At 39.3% G+C, this 21,066-nt stretch overlaps 1 protein-coding gene across 5 annotated transcripts in view; it reads left to right on the top strand.

Moving 5' to 3' along the window:
* Positions 1–21,066, top strand: part of grik5 (glutamate receptor, ionotropic, kainate 5) — a 148,097-nt gene that overhangs the window by 81,233 nt on the left and 45,798 nt on the right. For all 5 annotated transcript variants that reach the window (XM_032558287.1, XM_032558286.1, XM_032558288.1 and 2 more), the window contains exons 4-7: positions 6,212–6,373; positions 10,684–10,848; positions 14,993–15,090; positions 15,381–15,546. In XM_032558287.1, coding sequence (XP_032414178.1) covers positions 6,262–6,373; positions 10,684–10,848; positions 14,993–15,090; positions 15,381–15,546 — 541 coding nt within the window. In that variant the 5' untranslated portion in view covers positions 6,212–6,261. The remainder of the gene's footprint in view (positions 1–6,211; positions 6,374–10,683; positions 10,849–14,992; positions 15,091–15,380; positions 15,547–21,066) is intronic.

Genomic DNA, 21,066 nt, shown 5'->3' with positions numbered 1-21,066 from the left:
GAGTACATGCATTGGGGAAAGTATGAATATTTCGGAAAGGCGCTTTATGAAGCGCTTTAAAATGAAATAGCTCTTTCTCAAACATTTTCTGGTAAAGTGAGAAATGTCAAGAGCAGAAATGAAAAATTTGGGTACCTGCTTACAGGTTCCCATATTTCTCAAAAATGCAAGGCTTCACCATAAAGTCTGGACTTTCTAAGATGCCTGTATCAAACTGAACAGCTGAAGAATAAAACAGAACATGCAGATAAGGTAGAAAATACAGAAAAAAATGATAGAAGTGCAAAGAAACAAGAGGGTTGAAGCAGGATTGTAAGTCAGAGATGATGAGAAAAGAGAATAAAGGAACCCAAATGACTGCAGACTCAAAATGCTGAGTCAAAATGAACGAAAATATGTGCGGCTCTTGATATTAGAAGCAGACACAAAGCAGCAAAAGCTTAATCCTCTCAAGTAGCCAAATGTCGGAAGTCAAAGGAGGGGGAGAGTTGAATCTTTCCACTGCATGAGCACAAACATACTTACACACTCGGGCCAACCTCCCAGCTCATCAATACTGTCTGGGGAAGGCTAACAAATGCTCCAAAATGACTTAACCAGACTCATTCAGGGACGGCGGCCCCGCTTTCTGCTGCAGTGCCTCTCTGTACTCAGCAGGCTGGTTAATTGTGAGAATGAGCAAAATAACGCTTGTGTTCTCCTGATGGTCGCTCCATACAGTCTCCTGAAATCCAAAGCCACTGAAGCTGTTCCACTTACAAATTCAATTATAGAAATGATTCATCCTTCCTTTATGATAACTGTTAGATTTCTTTGTTTCATACAATAAGGCAGGAGGGGCGGAAAACAAAAAGATTTTTTTTTCCTTATATAGCCTGAAGCTTCTTTTCTCCATCTGAGTTTTATTTTCTGCTCCTCCCCTGCTCATCCCACTTCCTCTGCCTCGGTCTCTCTTCATCCTCTCTCCGTCTTCCCTGGGGGTCAGTGGGGAGATCGCATTCCTTCCTTTTCCTGCCTCCAATGTAACCCTCCCAACATCATGAACCAGCCACCCACCCCTTCCTCTCCACACGCTCCCCTTTATGTAATTAAGATTTCAGATTTTACGGCTTTCTTTTTCATAATAGACACAACAGACTCTACAAGCAAGCTGCCAATTCTCGAGTGCGCACACACACACACACGCACACACGCAAATAAGTAAACACACAAATATGCTTCAAGATGAATGCACACACCAAACAGCTGAATCTACAGTGCCTGAATGTCCCTTTTCATACACTGTCCTCACTGTTCTGTTCTGCACACACACACGTGCAGGCACCCACACACAGTCAGGCACATCAGAATATTTATGTGTTAAGCTTCTCTGTGTGTCTTGGTGGTGCCAGTGCATAGGGTGACATGCAGCAGGGTGCAGAATGAAAGAAAACGAGGGAGGCTAGGAACCAGTTTTTTCTTCTTCTGTGCAGCTCAGACAAGTGTGGTCAGGCCTCTTGCTGCTCCAGCTCCCCGCAGACTGACACCCGACAGCGACAGGGACTCAGCCATGTACCGCCGCCACAACAGAGCTTGTATGCCAGCCAGATACACAGTCCTAGCAAATTGAACACGGCAATAGTGTCTCACCATTTGTGCTCGACTTCGTTTCGACTCTATCTGGCTCTCTCAATTCCCCCACCTCATTCTGAGACTTCTCAGCTCCTTATTTTCTTTCGCTCATCTGCAGTGATGGAAGAAGTGCTCAGAATTGCTTAGAATTTCATGGCCAGATCTATCAAAGGGGTATCCATAGGAACCTGGTAAAACTTTCCTAAGACAATAATCAATTCTAAGACTAGCTTTGCTTTGGATTTTTTTTTTCTTTTTCGCATGTGGACATTTTTTATGTAGCCTTTCCAGTTTTGTTAAATAATTAAAAACAGTAAACCTGGCTCTCCGGCCCCAGCTGTGACCGCTCGGCCTCAGATTGATGAGGAAAAAAGCTTCATCCTGGTTAATCCACACCAAATTGCTAATAAAAGCAGGAACACCCGGTGACCTCAGAAAATTGTGATAATAACTGTAATAACAACAGTAATATGCTGGTGGAGTTGCAACCACCACAATGTTAGCCACAACATTAACGCCACCTGTCTAATACTGTGGTAGCCTCTCTCACTTCACTTCGACAGCAGAGTACTTTTCAACTTTTGAAAGAGTTCCAGTTGCAGAACATTTAAGTCCTTGGCGTTGCATGAATTTACATTGTTAAAGAGAACTCTGAAGGGCTAAATTTATGGAGATGTTGAAAGCAGGGTTTGGCTATAAAACAATATCTCAAGCTTTTAAGGTCTAAAGCAGCACTTTTCAATCCATCATCTTTAAATGTTAAGATCACAGCACAGCTATTTATTTACGTTGAAAAGGAGACAGCTCAGAAGTAATCTGTTGACAGGATAACTACAAGTTGCACACATGTGGAAGAAGATTCTCTGTTCACAGGAGACCAATGTTAGATCTTGTGGCACACATTTTGGAGAACTGTACATCACAAAAACATCCACCTTGAAACACAGTGGTGATGGCTGCATAGTTCAGGATAATTTTCTTTAGAAGAGACATGAAAGTTTGTTAGGACAAAATACTAGACAAACCTTGAAGAAAACGTGTTGGAAACTCCAAAAGACGTCAGACTGTGAAAACACACAAAACACACAAGCAGGGTTACAATGCAGCAGCGTTGATCAAATCATATCCATGTGTTGGAACAAACCAATCAAAGTCTGGACCCAAGTCTGTGCTGGGCTTGGGTTTGTTGCTGTTCTCTGTCTAATGGCTGGGCTTGAGCTATTTACAAAGAAAATAGGGAAAAATATTATCCTGATGTTCAGAGCTGGTAGAGACAAGCCCCAAAAGACTTATTGCTATTTTTTTTTTTTTTTAGCAAAAGTTGGTTTGGAAAATATTGGCCCAGGGAGGCTGAATAAAAATGCAGATATTTATTTGTGGTTCTAGGCGTATGTGTACTTTCTCAAGTTAATGTCAGAGTAAAATTCCCATGAATGTCGAGGCATAAGACCTCTCTGCAGAAAAATGTTCAGACATTGCTACTTCCACTGGCTTGCCTTCTTCCTATGTTGCACTGCGCTCCCAATTTTTTTCCCAGGTAAACACGAGCGCAGCCTTCCACATGATGTAAAACAAAACATGACTCATAAGATCAGATCACCTCCTTCTGTTGTTCCCTGATGCAATGGGTTTTGTTTTTGCTCTTAAACCTTCGGTTCTTGAGCGTCATAGATTTAAAACATGTTTCTCTCTTTTATTTGCAAAAGAAGGTAAATCGATTTGTGCTTCAAAGAGCAGAGATGAGGTAGAATCTGACTTCTAGTAGCTTGAAATGCAAATAATGTTCGGAACGACGCAGACAGGAGCTAACTGCTGTTTTAATTAGTTGAAACTAACACAGGAAAATGTAAAAAATAAATAAATAAGATGTGGGATTTTGCAGCTGTATTAAATGTATAATTTTTTTTTAATTGTGGTGAAAATGCTGTTTATTGACATGTAATTAAAAGCACTGAACTGAAGTGAAAGTGCTTTAAATTTTCTCCTCTCTCAGTCCCTGGGTAAATGTACTTTTTTTTACCACTGCTGTCTCTTTGTGGCTCTGCGTCTCTTTCTGCAGACACTTTCCAATCTCTTCTCTCTATATTCAATTTTGTTCTTTTATTCCCTCATCGGCGCAACCCCATTCCCTCTGCTTCGTTTTTTCCCCCCCTACCAACTTCTTTCACAGCTTTCCATCTCCTTCCACCCGTTGTCTTTCTCTCCTGGGAGTAAAGATACTCTAATCCTCTCTGTCTAATGCTGTCAATAGCTCTCAATAACAATGAAATAGCACCGATTCCATCCCGTCACTGATGAAGCCATAGCCTTAGTTTGGATCTTATTCGTCATCATGGCAATATGCCTCCTGGTAATAGCCAATCAGATGGCTCCTGCGAAATGCAGTGCTCCCATGATAGGCTCCCCATTGTTTTGATTGACTGCACCTGAGGGCCCACCACTTCAGCTGGGGCTCGATCAATAACCCATCACACACACACACACACACACACACGCACACGCCCACAGTGGGTAAGCACAGGCTCATGCATGCCCAGCAATAAACACACAGGTATGAGCACAACAAAGACACACATACACACAGTTTGTTGGGGAGCAAATTGAGAAAGAAACCACTGGTATGGGAAGCAAAGAGAATACTTCAACAAGAATCATCAAAGTGACAACAGTAATCTTGTGGCGCGGTCTGAATAAGCAGCCGCTGCATAGCCATAATAAACAAACATACAAATGAGATGACAGCTTTGCGTATGTGGCGGCGAGATTTTCAATTGCCTTTATTGGCAACTTTACAGTAACATGTTGAGTTAAACGAGAAAGATGTATGGATTACAATAAAAGCGTAAATGACTCCCACTGTGCGCCTGCTACCCTACGTTGTGTCACAGATACAGATGGCTCCACATAAGCCCTGCCTCGGTTCGCTCTGAGCCGTGGAAACCGTAATGAGAGAATGGCCATCTGCACTGGATGGTGTATTCATTATTATTACAAACGTGCTGAAGCGCACATTTTGGTCACCATTTGAGAGACCTGTCAGAGGTGCAGAAGATGGAGTGGAACAATATATTCCTATGGAGTTTAAACATCACTGTTCAGCAAGAGTTGGAGATAATGTCAATCTTTAATTGTGAAATAAGCTGCTATTGAAGATTAGATATTTTGAGGTAAAAATAGGTACAAATCTTTTGGACTATGACACGTGTCAAACTGAAGGCCCAAGGGCCAAATCTGGCCCACCATAGCCATTTATGTGGCCCTCTAGACTCAACATAAATAAAACTTTAAGACAACGTTTCACATTGATGTAATTTGGCACTATTCACATAAAAATAATGCACTGAACACCAAAACATCAAACACTAAGAAAGCTGTCTAAGTTTAATAAGTAGTTGTCACAACCGGCTCTTTAGTGACATTCATGATCTTCATGTGGCCTGAAATGAAAATGACACATCTGGGCTTTGATGTTCATGTCCAGAAACTGATTTTTTTGCAAAACAGCTCAGACTGTGTCAGGTTCCACAAATACTATAAGTGAGCATCATTGTTCAAGGTTTGCACCAGATTCTCAGTGGAATTTAGATCTGAGCTTTTAGGTAGACAAACAAAGGTTAGATAGATGACAGATCAAAGATTTTCTAGTGAAAGTAGCCATCAAGCTCAAGGATGGATGGTGGAGGGGTGTTAGCTCTACAAGGTCAGCATGAAGCCACATTTTCTCTGTGTTTGATTTATCTGAGAGTGACGGTACATCCTCTCATCACGGTTTGGGTCAGGGTCAGCAGCTGACTGTTGTTTACAACAACACGGGTCAAGTAGAGGTCCTGAACGCAGCTTTTCAAGAGTCTGTCAGCACCGTGTGAAGCTCAGAAACACCCCTCCTTCAATTTCCTCTGTCTTCGTCTGTCTCTTCCTCTCCAACACAACCTTGTCATGTTGTCAGTCAGAGCAAGGATTTGTCATTCCTGGAGACTGTTGCTTAGCACCACTGGAGATCCTCTGAACTCCCTTTGTGCTCTTTTTTGCATGTTTGTGTGTCGTTTTGAAGTTGGCGGCTCGAGGTTAGGGCATAGCAGCCATGTTGGTGGATACGGGTGAGTGTTGTGTAGTGTACAGCCATCTATCCTCGAAGCTCTTGTATTTACACTTATTATTCTGTTTCTAGTACTCCCTTATCGTGTAAGTCGATCTGTTTTCGTGTTTGTTTGTGTTGCGTGTGCACAAATGTGTGTGAATACGCAGAACGTGTGTGTGTGTGTGTGCTTTGTGATGTTTTGTTTGAAAAGCCTCCGGAGATCCTCTGGTAGGCTGAATCCTGTCACGTCTAAACAGCAGACTTTCCACAGGAGACGTGGATACAGTTGTGTTCTGTATTTTATTATTAGACAAGCTGTATGCATGGGAACCAGGCTGCTGGTGCGATATGACAAGAAACATCTTCATAACTGACTTTGAACGTGCATTGTATGGGTTGTGAAAGCACAGGTGCTCCCACTACCTTGGAATATGACAGTGCAAAGTGGAGATAAGCTGTATGATGACAATTTAAAGGAAGCGTGGGACTTTGTGTCGACTAACACGCGCTCCAATTCCACAGGTGTTGGTACAGGCAGCCAGCAGACCGTTCTCCATGAGGAGCAGTAGAAGATGCCGGCTCTGCCAGCACTGCTGCTGTCAATACGCTTCCTCTCCTTCCTGCTAGCCACGATGCCACCACTCTCCCTCAGTCAGGCCCCTCTGCTCTCCTCTGTCCGCATAGGTGAGTAGACGCTACACAGGTCGAAAGGCTTTTGAACGAACTTTACATTTATTTGTTTCATTCATTCACAAATCAGTTGTTTCACCTTGGAGTGGGTGAGCATCCTAAACAAACAGGTCGATATTCTTTAGTGGAAATACCACAATTTCATGGTAAAAACAAAACTAATCAGGATCAAATAGCCTTCATATACAGAAGAAAACCAAAAGTTTTTTCTGCTGCTGCTGAAACAACAAAACATTGGTTATTACAGCTAAAATGCTTTCTTTATAATTTATATATTATGATTTTAAATTTAATACTTAGTCTGGAAAATATATAGAATAACCATTAGCTAAATATCTGAGTTTGCTTTTCTTGCAAGCTGGAAAATGTGTGGTAACATTCTTTCAGACAGCTGCATGGCAGTGCACAGAAAGTTGGGGAAGGGAACTCTAACTTTAACTCTGGCAGCTTATAAACATGGAAAAGGTGTTCCTGAAAATTTGATTACTTTTAAAACAGTTTCATTTAAACTGTTTTACCATACGTTCATATGTGCAACCTGCCTTTTGCCCAGATTGACCAAATCAACTTGTGTAAAGGTTCTGCAAGGTGACATAAATGTAAAAGTTGGTTGTGTTATAGTTGACCACAGATGCATATTTTAGCTGGTCAAATCCTCTGGTCAAATCCTCTGAATACCAGCTCTTTGATCTGAGTTCAGCTGCAGACAAGTCATTTATGCAAAAAGATTATTCTCAACATAAATGCACCAAGCGTTTCCTGATGACCAAAATAGTCCGATTTTACTCTGGAATCACTCTGCTCAGTGATTGGCCCATTGAAAACTGTAAAAATGTTACCCAAGCTCTGAAGGTTTTAGCTAAAAAAAAACAATTCCCTTCAATGTGGAAGGTCATACTGAGGGAATAAGACTCTGTTAACTATTTTACATATTAGTGGGGTTTTAAACAGAAGCACAAAAGAAGCTATTTAAAAAGGAAACAACATTTTTCAAGTGTTCATGTCACCTTTTTGTTTAATCTGCTACTTTTAAATAAAGGAAAAGGTTTCCACAAATAACAAGAAGCTATGAAGCAATTTTGCTTGATTTTGTTCTTTTACTTTTAATTTTGTGTCATAAATCCAGAAATGTTTCCTGTCCTCAGAAATCTCAGTTAAGCTCGGTCTCTACAGAAAATCTTGATGCTTACAGATAGTCTGACAGCACAAATTAAGCTAATTGTATTTGTATTGCTAATCTTACATTAGCATTAATATAAGACTAATGCTAATGTAAGCTAATATTAGCCTTGAGCATCTGCTAATATAAGATGCTCAAGGCAGCTGAACATGTCAGTGGTGTTAAAAGTGTCTTTTTGAAACCTGTTTTTCTGCAGAGCGGTGTAACTCTGACTGCTCTCTCACATATCATGTGACCTCATTTCTATTCTAAATAATTATTGACTGATTTGGAAAATGAGAATCCTTTAAGTTCATTTAGAGTTACAATAATCGATTTATTAATCCAGCACCAGAGTAGACTGAAGCTGTCTTTTCAGACATTAAGCTTTAGACAGTAGTAGTAAATATATATATTTTTTTGCTTTTTAGAAATTCAATGATCCAGAAAGAAACAGCTCTGTAACTTGGAGTAGATAGTAATAAGATTATCTTGTCTTTAACAAAAAAAAACAACAGAAAAAGCCATCCAAAATCAGTAATGGCAGGTCAGTGCTTAACAAAATCTATGATCAGACATTAGTCAAAATAATCTCTGATTGGTACATCTCTAGTTATCTCTAGAATGTCTCCGATCTAAACTCCACTTTCCATTCATCTGACAGCAGCTGAATGTGCTCATTTCATGTTTAAATGAATATTCTGGTGTAAGATTTTGCAGTAGAAATCCGACAAGGTCAGACTCATAACTTTGGTCTGAAGACAGCACTAATTTGAACTGCAGCTCACACATTAATGGACAGTCATGCACGGTGGAAGTAGGCTAATTTGGCTCTTGAACAGCTGCTTGGAGCAATCTGAAAGATTACATCATTAAATAGATAAATAGCAGTTCTGTGTTAGTGTTCTGGCTTCATAATTCTCCTATAACAATTAGCACCTAAATGTTTTCCACTGTGTCTGAGCAAATCAAATGAGAGAAACTGTTTCACCATGTCGGAAATGCTTTTTGTCTGATTATTCAGCAGAATTTACACGACTCCTGTTCATTTTGTGTGAAAATTGCAGCATATTTATCAGGCTGATGCAATTTTCTTTGGAAATGTGAAGTGCTTTTATTATAAAAGTGATTCTCAAAAAAGGCTTTCAGAGTTTTGAAATGTGTTGGGGATTCTCATCTGCAGCTGCGTTGACATCGCCTTTAGCCAAAGCAAACTAGCACTGAAAACAACTCGTTTCATTGTTCAGGTAAAATAAAAAACATTGCAATTAGTCTGTTGTGTTACATGCCTGAAGTGTGTGGAACTAATGAGCAAGACTGAGAAAACCAAGGGATTCTTCATGAACAATGATCAAACCACTGGGTAAACCACACACAGAAGGAATAAAAGAAAATGACAAAAATCTGGCGATGACTAAACAAACCTAAGGAGTGTTGTACGCCGACATGCTGCTGCGGTGTGTGCTGTAATCTCTGAACAGCGGAGCCAAAATGAAAATCATGACATTACGCACAGACAACCCACACACCATGCTGCTGGTGTGAAGCTGGCTTTACTGTCTAATCCTGTGTGAATGGCAAATATTGCTCACACGTTTTTGTTTTTTCCCCATGGCCCTGGGGCCTGACTGAATGATGCCCATGCATAATAAAGAAAGTGACCGGTGTTCGAAGGACTTAATGGAGATCAATGAAGCTGTATGAGTTACACACCTCATGTAGGACAAAGGCTGCAGAGACCAGTAACAATGAAGTAAAGGAAACAGAGAACAGTCTGTTCTGATGCTACACACAATCTAGTTTAAATTCACTGCAAAAACAGAAAACAACCAAACATGCAACACATCATAAAATGTTACCAAAAGCACAAAGGAAAGGATCTGAACACTAATAATCAGTTCATAAGAACCTGTGACAAACTCCAACCTTTCATGAATAAAAATTGCAAAAATATGTCATGTATTTGTATTCAACCCCCCTCTGTTAATATTTTATAGACCTGCCAACAACAGCTAGAAATCATTTTCAGAATGTTTTGCACGCATTCTTGCCCATAAATCTTTGCAAAACATCTGAAGCTCAGTGAGACTAGATGGAAAACATATTTAAACATATAATTTCAAGTCTTGCCACATATACTCATTTCGATTTGGGTCTGGACTTTGACTAGGTCATTCTAAAACATGAATATGCTTTGACATAAACCACTGCTGTAAGTTTAAGGTGGTCATCCTGCTGGAAAATGGACATCTTAGTTGTTCAAAGTTTTTGGACAGTTCACAGGTGTTCGTCCAGGATAGGCCAGTAGTTTGCTTGATCCATTCTTCTATTCAAAATACTTTTTTTATCAAAATGCTTTATCACTTTATTGTTACTTCCTTCTCCATCTCCCTGTCATCTCTGAGCTACAAAATAAAGCGTTTCCCGCAGAAAGATGCTGTCCTCTCATTTCTCACCATATAAATATATAAAAGTTCCATTAGTAATTTTCTGGAACAAATAGCATTTTGAATGCAGGCCAATCATCTAATCAGAGGACATTTTTCCTCATGTTTGCTGCATCTTCACTACATGGCTGGCGGCAAAATACAAACAGAAGTTCTCATGTTTTTCTGAAATCATGCACAGATTATTTTTGATTACAAATGATGTGATCGTGAAAACTGTTGGCTGCACTAGATTTCAGGGCATCAGAGTAAAGAAGGCTGAATGCAAATATACACCACGTTTCTTTAGAGCTTTATTTGTTCAAACTCAACATTTGCGCTCTGCTTTGTTTCAGAGACTGTGGAGTAATTTGTTGCTGCAACGACAAAATCTTGAAAGATTAAATGCTTTTCAAGACACTGAATAAAGGTGACTCAAGTGTCCTCAGAAAAGACTATTTGGAAGGCAGTAAATAAAGTTGTTTCTTTTTCTTTGGATTTCTTTTCATATCCTAAAAGCAGCATAAAAAAATCCCTCTATTCCTTCAGCGGTTGGAAGTGGGGATCTATTAAGGAGCAACCTTGTTATGCTGTGAAAATATTCTATTTCTTGTTATGATTCATTTGTGTGTTTCTGTTCTGACATTCCCTTTATCATTATACTGCATGTTTCTTCCTCTGGTTTCCCTGACTCTCCGTTTCTCTCTCTAATTCTCTAGCTGCCATTCTGGATGACCAGTCTGTGTGTGGGCGCGGGGAGCGGCTGGCGCTGGCCCTGGCCAGGGAGAACATCAACAGCGTGATAGAGGGTTCAGTGCAAGCCCGAGTGGAGGTGGACATATACGAGCTGCAAAGAGACTCCCAGTATGACACCACTGACACCAGTGAGTAGAAACATTTCCCTTCAAAAATGACTTCTAGATCAACTTTCATCCTCAGACTTATAACAGAATGATAAAATCCAGAGGAAAACATTCGAGTCTTTAGAGCATAGTGCCTCATTAGCACAAAGAAAATGACCGGTGCGGATACCAGTGTGTTATATAAGTCATATTTATATTTAATAATGCCAGTGACTTGCAGACAAAAGAAAAGTATGTTAAATAGCACCATTTCTTTCCAAAAGATTAAACTCTTTAAAAGAATAATTAGAATTTTTTGTGTGTGAAAAGCAACCCTTTTATGTGCAGAAAACACAACCACACAACCACTTTTGTGGGATTTGAAGCCAGAAGGGGCTTTTGCTTATTAGTTTACATGTCACTGGAGACCAGTAATGGGCCACTAAGACTGCCTCATTAAAAACAGGAGACCTGTGCCCTCCAGTAACAGCTGGAAGTGTGTACCATGCAGGCCGTAATAATAAACACATCATCAAACAGTAAAATGGATCAGCAGTAACATAAAAAAGGGCCGTAACACTTCATGAAAACTCACTGAACAGAATCTTTAGAGTCAGCAAAGACTGTGGAAATACTGCAGAACTGAACCACCGCCTCTCTGCTCCTTTTCTGATAGGTCATCGACCTCGCTTCAGGCTGCTAGAACAATGTTTAGAAGGGTTGAGCTCATAATGTGCCCTGCTTAGAATACGGCCATGTGCTTCTCTGTGTGTCCTTGACCAACGAGCAGGAAGAAACTCTGAAAGGCTGATTTGCTCACAGCATTTTCTAGTCTCTGGATCAGGGAGCTCATCATCTTACAGCTACAGATGACTGCAACACACATCCACACACACATGCATTTACACACACGCACACGCTCGTCTTTCTGCAGATACGCACTTGCATGTCCACAAAGGGAGCCTGTGCACTCACAAGCACTTAGTAGATATTCACATGTACACATTGACACTCACAGTTGCTGATACTGAGGACTAATTGGGATGAGCTGCAATAACAACTGGAGAAAAAAAAGCAGCTTCTTGAATAGCTGAATCAGACAGTTAAGTGACCAGACTCCTCTGTGGGTAATTATCTGGTGTGAACAGTGAAGATTTCATCAGTAAAGATGGACACACTAAAAGGTGGCCTGATTAGACATGCATTGTTTTGTGTTTAAATTATTTTTAAATTCCTGGTCGCTTCCAAAACATCATCAATTCAGAGGATGAAATATTATGAATCACATAAAATCAATAGTTATCAAAGCAGATTTATGTGCAAGTCAAAGTCCAGGCCTTGGTCCAAATTCATGTCTTGTAGTGAGACTCGAAAATTAATGCTGAAATTTCCTCTTTGTCCAATCTGATAAAGCTTGAGCTGTATTGCAAGCAGAAAGGATAACAAACCCCACTCTTTACATATAATGTAGGTTGGATGCTATAATTGCAGAAAAGGTTATTACACAACATTTACTCAGGATGTTGACTGCAAATACACACTACAATTTACATTTTGTTACAGGTAATTATGAAAACCAGGTGCCATTTTGATTTCTCTTCACTAATATGCCCTCCTTTATGTTGGTTTGTGCTTTAAAATCTAAATGAAATGTGTTTTAGTAATGACAGAACTTCAAGGAGTGTGATTATTTTTGCAAGTCAGTGCATCTTATCCGTAAAGTTATTGAAAAGTCATGTAGCTTTTTAAGTTATTTCACCAAGCCATGATTTTGATTAAGTCAAAACTCTTTCTCAGTTATAGAAGTAATACCAAAAGTGTTTTAAACCTCTCTGGAACAAATCCCAGCTCTGATTTTCTAGTCTACTATCTCTGCATCAGTTTGCTTTAGGTGATGTTTAATAATTTAATCTGCTGGTGAAACATACAAACTGAAAAACAAGAAAATCGATCAAAGGAGCATTAAACTCTTCATCAGTAAATCCCAGTCTTTGCAGCTCATGTTTTCCTCCCTTCTGAGTCAAAGAGCTGCAAGTGAATGACTGCCACCAGCACTTTAGGTTTCATTGTCTTTCAGCAGGTCCTGGCCCCCCAATGCCTCATTTTTTCTTGGATTTAGACCGTCATCAAACTCATTTCTGTGAAATACAGACCATCATCATCCGAAATAACCTCCAAACCTCCTTGTAATGTTCCATTTTGTCATAAACCCATGCATTTAGCTTCTGTGTTTCCATAAATCCTCGTTTACACGTTAAAAATAACATCTTTAGATAAATTTGTCTAGCAAGGTTACAGTGGTACGGTTACACATAAAACACGCAATAAGCATAAGTATGTAGGAGATACCTATCTGCCTAATGTTGGAATTTTAGTGTTTATGTTAGCCTAAATGTTCATGTTGGACATTTGTGGAGAAAAGAAGCAGATTGGAAAAATATTTTCAGGTTATTTGAATCATCTCTGGATCAAATCCTTAATAGTTCATGTGCTCTGTTTTTAACACTAATATCTTTTTAATTACAACCTGCTGTATTTTGGGATCTGAGGAGAGTGAAAAATAACTGGAAGGAGACCAGCATTGTGAGGCTTCAAACCACTCAAGTTAGGTTGATTTTCACGTTGAAATGCACAAATCAAAATAAAAATACACATCCCTCATCTATGAATCACTAGCTGCGTCTCTATTACAAATGTGTGCAAAACTTTCAGTTTTCTGCTAAGGTAAAAAAAAAAACCAACACCACCATTTAGCAATTGCTGTGTTTCCATTAAATGAGAAATGTAAGGAAAATCACATGTGAATAAGCTTGTTCATGTGATAAGTCATAAAAAAACCCCCCATGCTGCTCTATAATCAGCCACCTTCAGCTCCTCCAGACTAGCGGCAGCAGCAATTAGTAAACACCTGGTGGAGCTGTTTACCTGTTTAACTTTTTATACAAAGTACTTCTCAGTGCAACGCTTCTAGGAATGATTGTAAACGGCTTAATGGAGAAACGTTGTGATGGCGTGATGATGCAGGCGTGTAGGAAAGAGCAGGAGCTTCTTAAAGAAACAGAGGCCAATTTCAAGACTTCAAACTGTGAACTCAAATTTCTTTTAGGTTATACACCATTTTCATAGTAAATGAACTTGATTGTGCTATAAAGTGACACTATGTGCCTGTAAAATGCATAATACCTTTAATGATTTATTGGTTTAACTTCCCTGTGTTCTGGAGATCCTGCTCCCATTGCAGGGACTGGGCCGTGTGGTTGAGCTGCTCTGCTCATGGAAACCGAAGGAAATAAAAACTTTAATTATGTTTGCAGTCTCTAACAATCATACCTAAATGTACAGCTAGGAATTAATTCATTTGTAAGTTTTAAAGAACTTATATTGGTTGCTGTGGATGTCTTTTTTTTTTTTTTTTACATTTTCAGTCTGAAGCAGCAGCTCAGGAATGGCAAGAAAAGAATAAACAGTAACTTTTCTCCTAAGTGAAAAGGAAAACTTGTGGGTTCTTGGTGATGAAAGTTCAGGGCATCAAATTGCTTGTTTAGTTCATTAAGCACCTTTTATCTGAACTTATACCTTGTTAAACCCGGGTAAAACTTGTTGTTTTGTAAATCTTACTCAGTTTGTTACAAAGGGCCACTCAGACAGTTTCTCTTGGTAAATCTGATGAATAGAAATTATTTTTATTTTTAAAGAAGCTTTTAATTTTCCTCCTTCTTTTTTATTATTTTAAGTTCTTTAATGGTATTTTTATTTTAAGTACTTTAACAGTATTTCATTCATGGAGGGAGTTAGTGGATGTGTCATTAGACTTTTGACATGTGAGTCTGCTATGGATTTTAATCTGCAACAGTTTCAGTATCTGTAATCTTACAGTAGTGCCCACTTTACAATGTAAATCAGTAACAAGAGTAAGATTAAAAAGTTATTATAGCAATAAAAATTACTGTCTTCACATTAATGTCCTACAACTGATTGGTTATCGTCTTCTTGCCGTTAGAATATTTCAAATAAAATTAACCAGATTAGACTGAAACATCTTTTGCTACTTCAGTAGAATAAATGATTAATCTGAAACTGACATGCTCACACTTTTCAACAGACTACAGCTGCTGCAGGATAGTGGATCAGTGCAGCCGTCCTAAAATTCACAGAGCCAAATTTATTCCCTTTTTTCCCTGTTCAGTGTGCCAGATTCTACCCAAAGGCGTCGTCTCTGTGATCGGTCCAGCCTCCAGCCCCGCCTCCGGCTCTACTGTCAGTCACATATGTGGGGAGAAAGAGGTGTGTTACCTGTGCAAATATGTACCAACATCAGTCTTGTTTTTGTCTTAGTTGCAGGTATTGGCGTGACTGCATCTTCATGTTCAGTTTCTCTTTTTTTTTTTATAAATTGTTCTTCCACCAGTTATCTTCCATTTCCTCAAACAGTTTTCTTTTCTTCATACCTTTTTCTTCTTTCTATATATTTTTCCTTACCATGCATGTTTCTGCGGAATAAATCATAAATCACTTTTTTCCCCCTGGCCTTTCTTATGCGTTATCATTCCCTGTCAATATTATTCTTCCTCCAGATCCCTCATGTAAAAATTGGTCCAGAGGAAACGCCCCGCCTGCCTTACCTGCGCTTTGCCTCAGTTACTCTGTACCCCAGCAACGAGGATCTGAGCCTGGCCATAGGCTCCATCTTACGCTCGTTCAGCTACCCGTCTGCCAGCTTGGTCTGTGCCAAGGCTGAATGTGAGTAACACCGCCTCTTGTTCTACTAAATTGTATTATGTGACTTTGACTGCACAGCTGTGTTCATATTTAGGTGGGTGTAAGTGCATTGGTTGAGTCCTTGCAAGCGTGTTTACCTTGTTTACCTTTGTGTGAGCAAAGTGACTCCAGTAGAGTTGGCAGATTCCCCGTTTGGCTGCTTTGCAGCTGGACACTCATTTCCAGAGCTGGACTGAATACTGTGATAATATATTCAAGTAAAAGAAGAGTAACTAAGGTGGAATATCATCTAAAATATGCTGTGGTGAGATTGTGCATAAAGGATATGAAGTTACACATTTTTCTCCAGTTGCATTGATGATCAATTATAGTTTCATCGGATAAGATCCTTGTTCCTGTGTGCATTTGCAAACTGTAATCCATCTTTCTATGTTGCTTTGAAGGAATGTCAGTAGTTGTGCTGTGAATAATGACACTCTCTTATTGAACCGAGGTATAAAACCAGACTTTTTTTTATGTCTTTTTGGTATTATTGGCATTTAGTCATCAGTAGGGAAGGGAAAGAAGAGGAGGAGATGCAGTAAATGTCCCAGGACCGGGAATTGAACCTGCGTCATGGACTGCTACCTGTATGATGGAAGCAGTGTGTTTGTTGTTTTGCCCTAAAATTCATTCACAGTTGTGCCTCCAGCTAACTCTCACGTTGTGAATTAATTAAAATCTCAAGCTTGCAAAGCCGTGATATCATCATTGGATGAATTCTCCTAAATTGGAGAGTAAACGTGTTATATATAAAGATCAGAATTTGAATGAAGCAATAATCATTTAGTAAACAGAAGTACTGTTGATAATCCCGCCTGACCTTCTGTGCAACATTTGTTTTTACTCAATAACAGTGGTTGGATTTAAATGCAAATGAATGCAATATTTCAAACACCGTATTAAAAAATGCATATTTAGAAAGCTGTGGTTCTCAATTACAGTGATGCCAATAAATCAAATTTATCACTTTACACCTCTGCTCATTTTGGCAGCCCGGTCATAAAAATGTGCCTGTTGTCAGAGTTCAGAAGGCAGCTCATGATGCAGCCTTTCTATTTATTACTCATGCTGAACCTCGGAGGGTTTTAAGGGCAAACCAGTTTGATAAATATTCATGCTTGAAAAGCTTCCCAGTAGTGGAGGAACTTAGCAGACATTTGATTTGACTGGCCGGGCACTCGGAGAGCTTTAGCATCACGGGGGACTCGGAGCTTGGTCACTGCCTGTTTTTATTTTCATTTTGAAAGAGTGCATTATTGATTTATGTTGCAGTCCCCCGCTGAGAGTCACTGGAATAAAAGGGCTTGGATGGAGGCTTTAGTATACAAACAGCTTTGTGACTACGTGACACAATAAAACCATCCGTTCTTGGACGAGGCAAAAATCCGATTCGTCCGCTGACTAATTGCCAGTTTTTTTTTTTTCTTCCTTCTGAGTGAAAATGAGGTGGGCTTTAGTTGTTGTGTAGCTGTCAACTCCTCACACCACCAAAGAAGAATTCAAAGTAAAACGACAAACAATGAGACGGAAAGTAGACTGAAAAGATTTTGGCAAACAAAACGCTGTGACATTAAGAAAAATTGATTCAGTCGTTGAGAAGCTTTCATTATCTCCTCGGCAGTTAGTGCCCACCGCCCACAGCGGCCTGAAAGTAAGCTGAATACCAACTGGACTTCATTGAATTGAAGGAGCTTTGAAACAGCATCAGACGTCCTTTTCAGTTTTGATCATCAGCTGAGTGGCCAGATAAGAGCTCTGTTTTTCAGCGCTCTCTTCCATCCCTGAAAAATTGCAGGCAAACGATGGCTGGGACACTTACCCATCTGGGTGAACAAAGATCCAGCTCTGTGAAAGAAGAAAAAAAAATTACCTGCTGAGAAAGCGTGGACTGCGTTTGTGTCGTGCATTTTGCCTCGAAGGTGATCTTTACAAGGTTATCGCACTCACAGACTCTGACCCACTTGGCTGCGCTATCTATCGCGGTGGAGCCGGTTGCCATGGCTGCCGAATAGGTGCTAACTGCCACTCAACAGGCTTGTTCCACACTCTGAACAACCGTGTGGGTGTGTGTGTGGCATGCTATATGTGTGTTTTTATACCTTTTTTACCCAGTTCCTGCTTTACCTTATCTGAACATGTGCATGTTGAGTTCAGGTTTGCTTGTTCTGTATGTTTGCACACGAGGGATTAAACATTGATGCACTTGAATTTAATATGTGTGCAGCTGTACTGTGGTGCTGCACAGGTTCGACATCAGACAATGTTTACCATCGGCCCCCATTCTTTAATTCATCTTGTTTACTCCGGTGTAGAGAAGGCTTTTCAAAGTGAAGCAGACATACTCGCATTGATTCAGTTGAGGTGAGCAAAATGCAAAAACACACTGTTTTTGCACCGAACATCACACACGCACACAACAAAGGTAAATTAAGAAAGCACATCCCCATTTTCTTTTCTTTTTTTTCTTACTCCATCTTAATGGTATTCATCTAATGTCTCCTCCCTGAGCGAGATATTCTGCTTAATGTGCGAGAATCACAGATTTTGGGTCATTTCCGATGTATCCTTCTCTCACTATGCATGAGTCAGAAGCTGCTATCTGAGCCTAATTCCATTATGCAGTTTTCATGAGATGGATGAGGGTTAAGGATGGCGACCGAGCACATGAAGGAGACGGTGGCAGCATAAGAGCCAGATGAATCAAGGCCGAGAGAGGTAACTGGAGCAAAGGGCTCAGACGAGAGAGATGGAGAGGTTAGGGCTTATGTGTGTGAGTTGGAAATTGGTGAAATAGGAAGAGCAAGAGAGGAGCGAGAGGAAGCTGTAAAGTGCATTGATTTTTTTTTCTTCCCCCCTCCTTCCTAGAACTAATTAAAGTTTTGGCCTGGTTCAGTGATTACCCCACTGCTTACAGAGGCTTTCTCCACCTACGGGGCTCGGAGTACTACCTTTCCTCTCCTCCTCTCATTGGTCTCTAACTCTCTCTCCTCCCCCTTTTCTGTCCCCCAGATACCTCGCTCACCACTTATTTACATAGCTGGGGGTGCTTTACTATGAAATTACAATCAGGAAGCACCAAAGCAGACTTTCTAGTAATGGCTTACATGATGTCAAGTGAGACTTGACTGCTATTGGTTCTACTTAGTTTGAAGAGGAATTTGCTTGAAGTGGGAAAATTGTCTGAAGAAGTTTGTCATTCAGTGCTCCTCTATCTGTCCAACTTTATTTTGCATAATCGTTGTATTCACTTAAAAGGTCGCAGCTATGTTTACTGTTCTTCCCCCTCATCTGGTTATTTGCAGTCATGATTGGCAGGGTAATTGTCTGATGTTGTGTTCCGTATCTTCTGTAATCTAACCAGGATTAGGCTACATGCAGGCCCAAAGACACTCAAATAATTAGATAAATGTCTCTGAGAAAGTTACAACTATGCAACATTTTTGGGGACATCAATATCATTTAACGTTTACTTAAAGCATAATAGTTTGCCAAAGCAGTATCATTATATACTAAAATAGTGCTTTTAAATTTATATCAGCAACTAGAAAACCTTTGAACAAGCAACATTGGCAAATATGGACCAAATACGAAATGCGGATGTAACACATATTTAGTCAGATGACTTTTATTTTTGTGGGCCCACTTCCTGTGTTGCCCCAAACTCTCCAACTTCTTTAAAGCCCCGCCCCCTAACTCACAGTTTTACTTCCTCCTTTGACTCCGTTCTTGCTACGGCCTTTGCTGTTCGGCATCTCCCAAACAAATCGATGCATTTCTTCAAATCTACGAACTTGATTTCATGGGGAGTCTGCTATCATCTCGTAGCAGCATTGTTTCATGTCCAAAACTACCGGCTAAATGCTCAATGATGCGTTGATTTTACCAGAATTGTTGGCGCTGCTAATTCAGAACTCCATTGGGATTCTGCCGTTAATGTTCACCGGGCCGCGCATTGAGGCTAAGTACTCCTCACTCCGTTGAAAAGGTAAAAAAAACCATTCTTTTAAATCTAACGGGAGCCGAATTATGGACAAATGCCTGATATATGCTCTCAATTGTTGTTTGGGGCATCGGTATTATTTTATGCGTGTTTTGACACTTTTTGTATTGACGCTAAACCTGCAATGAAGTTTGGTAAGAAAGTAGTTGCACATGTGTTTAAATTTAATATTGCGCAGTATGTTTATATTTTCTCTCCCTCTGCTTAAATATTTTGAGGCACTTGATTATGAATTTTATTTTTGATAATTGATGAGATATTTGAAATTACACTGTAAATTGATTGATTTGAAAGGTGATTCTGAATGACATTTTGTTTGACCACTTAAATTATGGTTAATTAACACGATTACTTAAATGTTGAATCAAGTTTAAAAATATTGGAAATGTAATAATTGCATTTAATTTGCATAAACCAGTACACTAACTTACTCTTATATGCATATATTAATAATTATTTCCTTTGTATAGATGCTATAAAGACTTTCGGTTATTTTGTTTGGGATCAAATTCTTTATGTGTATTTTGGATTTTTCAGGTGTTTTTTTTTTTTTTTGGACCAGAATCTTTCCCAGGATGTATGGATGGCGAGCTAGACAATGGATAATGGACTTTGAATGAGTCTGCTTTGACTAAACTGCTTTTGTTTTTGCTGTTATTGTCTTGTTTTTATTTTGTACAGTTACTTAATACATACACTACAACTGAAACCACTGCCTCCTGTTTTTCATTCACACCTCGGGCTCTTTTAAAGGATACTTTTCTGATGCTTCTTTTGTAGCCGCAGTCAAACTAATCTTTATGTGTTACCTGGACATACAATAAATGTAAAATACACCACAGCATGAAGTGAACTTTTAACCAGATAATATAAAAATAAAAAAGAAGCTCTAGTATCCTGAGAATAATGAATTAGTTCTGATTTCTTACATTTTGTTTCTAAGATGTAACTAAAAAATCGTCAAATCATATTATGATTTGACGATTTACAACTACTTAAAGCAGGAGTGTTTTGCTATAACAGAAAGAAAAGACTTATTATAACCTCACAGTATGTTCTGCATATGTAATTTTTGCCCATATGTCATCTGGAAGTGTGATAGAAGACACAAAAAGCAGTGAATATGTTTAGATGTAAATATATGTTGCTTAAGCTGTGAGAGTCATCTGGTGACGCATATTAAGTTAACTTTTTAATTTTTTTATATGAGGCATTACCAGTGTAAATTAGGGGCATTAAGACAAAATCTAATCACTTGTTTTGTGGGAGATTACCTTATTTCTGCAATGGGCTTTATGTAAAGCAGGTTGTAAGACCTCCTTCTATTAGTGGCTCCAAAAAAGAGCAACAGCTTACTAAGCATAATGGCCACCAGAAAATAAGTCCCAGTGAGGATTGTTTGTAATAAATATGTCCTGTACAGACCATATAAAGTTATGATTTGCTTTCCTACATTTAGCTAAAAGTATTTTTTAAGTATTGTAGAAGGACACAATGCC

Source organism: Xiphophorus hellerii, chromosome 3 (assembly GCF_003331165.1).
Source record: "Xiphophorus hellerii strain 12219 chromosome 3, Xiphophorus_hellerii-4.1, whole genome shotgun sequence".
In the NCBI taxonomy this organism is placed as follows: Eukaryota; Metazoa; Chordata; class Actinopteri; order Cyprinodontiformes; family Poeciliidae; genus Xiphophorus; species Xiphophorus hellerii.
The sequence above is the reverse complement of the archived record's forward strand: the minus strand, read 5'-3'. Positions and strand labels throughout refer to the sequence as shown.